The sequence below is a fragment of the Propithecus coquereli genome, unplaced genomic scaffold (assembly GCF_000956105.1).
Source record: "Propithecus coquereli isolate 6110/MARCELLA unplaced genomic scaffold, Pcoq_1.0 Scaffold703, whole genome shotgun sequence".
In the NCBI taxonomy this organism is placed as follows: Eukaryota; Metazoa; Chordata; class Mammalia; order Primates; family Indriidae; genus Propithecus; species Propithecus coquereli.
The window spans coordinates 828,104-829,938 of NW_012153097.1; the positions used below are offsets into that span (position 1 = coordinate 828,104).

General features: G+C 45.6%; 1 protein-coding gene across 1 annotated transcript; it reads right to left on the minus strand.

Moving 5' to 3' along the window:
- Positions 1-336: 336 nt before the first annotated feature.
- On the minus strand, positions 337-1,287 carry LOC105823984 (olfactory receptor 2T6-like). Its single transcript, XM_012661295.1, has one exon. It carries the CDS (start codon positions 1,285-1,287, stop codon positions 337-339), a length of 951 nt encoding a protein of 316 aa, XP_012516749.1.
- Positions 1,288-1,835: the final 548 nt, after the last annotated feature.

The following is a 1,835-nucleotide window of genomic DNA, read 5'->3' on the forward strand; positions in this document are numbered from 1 at the left end:
ACCTTCCATAAATTCTATCTATGGATAGGTTAAAGAATATAGTCAAAATCACCAGATCTTATTAGGCCATTGAAGATGGACAGAATATGTAATATTAACCAGAGATTTGTGGACATTCATATACATGAATTACAATCAGAGAACTGGTATGACATGAATTGAAATCAGTGGAAACAAAGAAAGAATACACACAAGTGCCATTTATGGAACTCCGGCACTATTTGTATGTGAATGTTACAGTAGCTTTGCATTTTGGTGTGGCATTGTCAGTTGCTGCCAACATTATCTGCATTATCTAGGAAGGAGTCCCATATACCCTGAACAGATGTAGAGGTCTTAGCCTGTCACTTCACAGGCCCCTAGGCATCTTGCCATAACCCTCCTCCAGGCCCCTATCACATCCCTGTTCCTCAGACTGTAGATGAGAGGGTTTAACAGGGGGGTGAGGATGGTGTAAAAGGCAGAGAAGACCTTGTCTTTGATCTGGGTGTGGTAGGATCTGGGAAGCATGTACGTGTACAAGGCAGCCCCATAGAACAGAGTCACCACGATCACGTGTGATGAGCAGGTGGCGAAGGCCTTCTTCCTCCCTTCTGCCGACTTCATCTGCTGCACTGTGATGAGAATCCGGGTGTAGGACGCAATCACCACAGAGAAGGGGATCAGCAGCATCATGACGCAACAAACGTACATCACCATTTCGTAGGCGGCCTTGTCCCCACAGGCCAGCCTCAGCATAGTGGGTGCCTCACAGAAAAAGTGATTGATCTTGTGAGAGGCGCAGAATGGGAGACTCATGGTGATGGGGGTGAGGAGGAAACTGTCCAAAGCACCACCAAGCCAGGAACTGGCCAAGATCATCCAGCAGACCCGCCGGCTCATGAGGATGGGATAGTGGAGAGGGTGGCAGATGGCCACGTAGCGGTCGTAGGCCATGAGCCCCAGCAGGAAGAATTCAGCCCCCACAAAGCCCATGTAGAGAAAGTACTGGGCTGTACAGGCAATGAAGGAGATAGTCCCCTTGCCCACAAAATAATCAGCCAGCATCTTGGGCACGATGGTGGAGATATACATCACATCAATGAAGGAGAGGTGGCTGAGGAGGAAGTACATGGGGGTGTGGAGGTGAGGGTCTGTGTGGACCAGGAAGATTGTGACCCCATTAGCTATCACGGCCATGAAGAAGACGGCACAGATGGCACCGAAAAGGAATCCTGAGGCTTTGCTGCGAGTGAAGAGCCCTGTGAGGGTGAAGTCACTGGACAAGGTCCTGTTGTCTTCATCCATGGTGTTGAGTTTGACCTGGAGGCATAAGAACAGATGTATGGGGTTAATGAAAATCACAAAAGAAAAATGAATCATTTAAAAATGTCTGTATATGCATTATTAAATTAAAATTATATAACTAAATCAACGAGTTTTTGGTGGAGTGGATTAGCAGCTTCTTCTCTCCTGGCTATTTCTTGGTGAAGAGCAATTCCAAAGCTAGGTCCCCATGGCATGAGGATGAGTGGGCATTTGGCAATTGGTGCTTGGTCTAAGGGAGTTTAATTACTATTGCAGAGCACCTGGGCCCTAGAGAAGATCCTTCACTCAGAGTTGGCTCCATTTATTTAAAATGTGGTACAGCTGCAGGACAATTGATTCAAGCAATTCAAATTACCAAATATAGTAATTCAACAAGACATTTGAAGGAATTAGGCATTTTCCTGATAATCTTAAAACTGAGCAGTCTCATGTAAAAAAAAATCATGAATTGTAGACACGACTGAAAACAATGGTGAACTGTAGTAAAAAAAGGATCACAACTTCCTTCATCTGATCACTGACCATCC

Excerpts from the sequence above, each read along its gene's own strand:
- LOC105823984 (XM_012661295.1), bottom strand. The coding sequence starts at position 1,287 with ATGGATGAAGACAACAGGACCTTGTCCAGTGACTTCACCCTCACAGGG.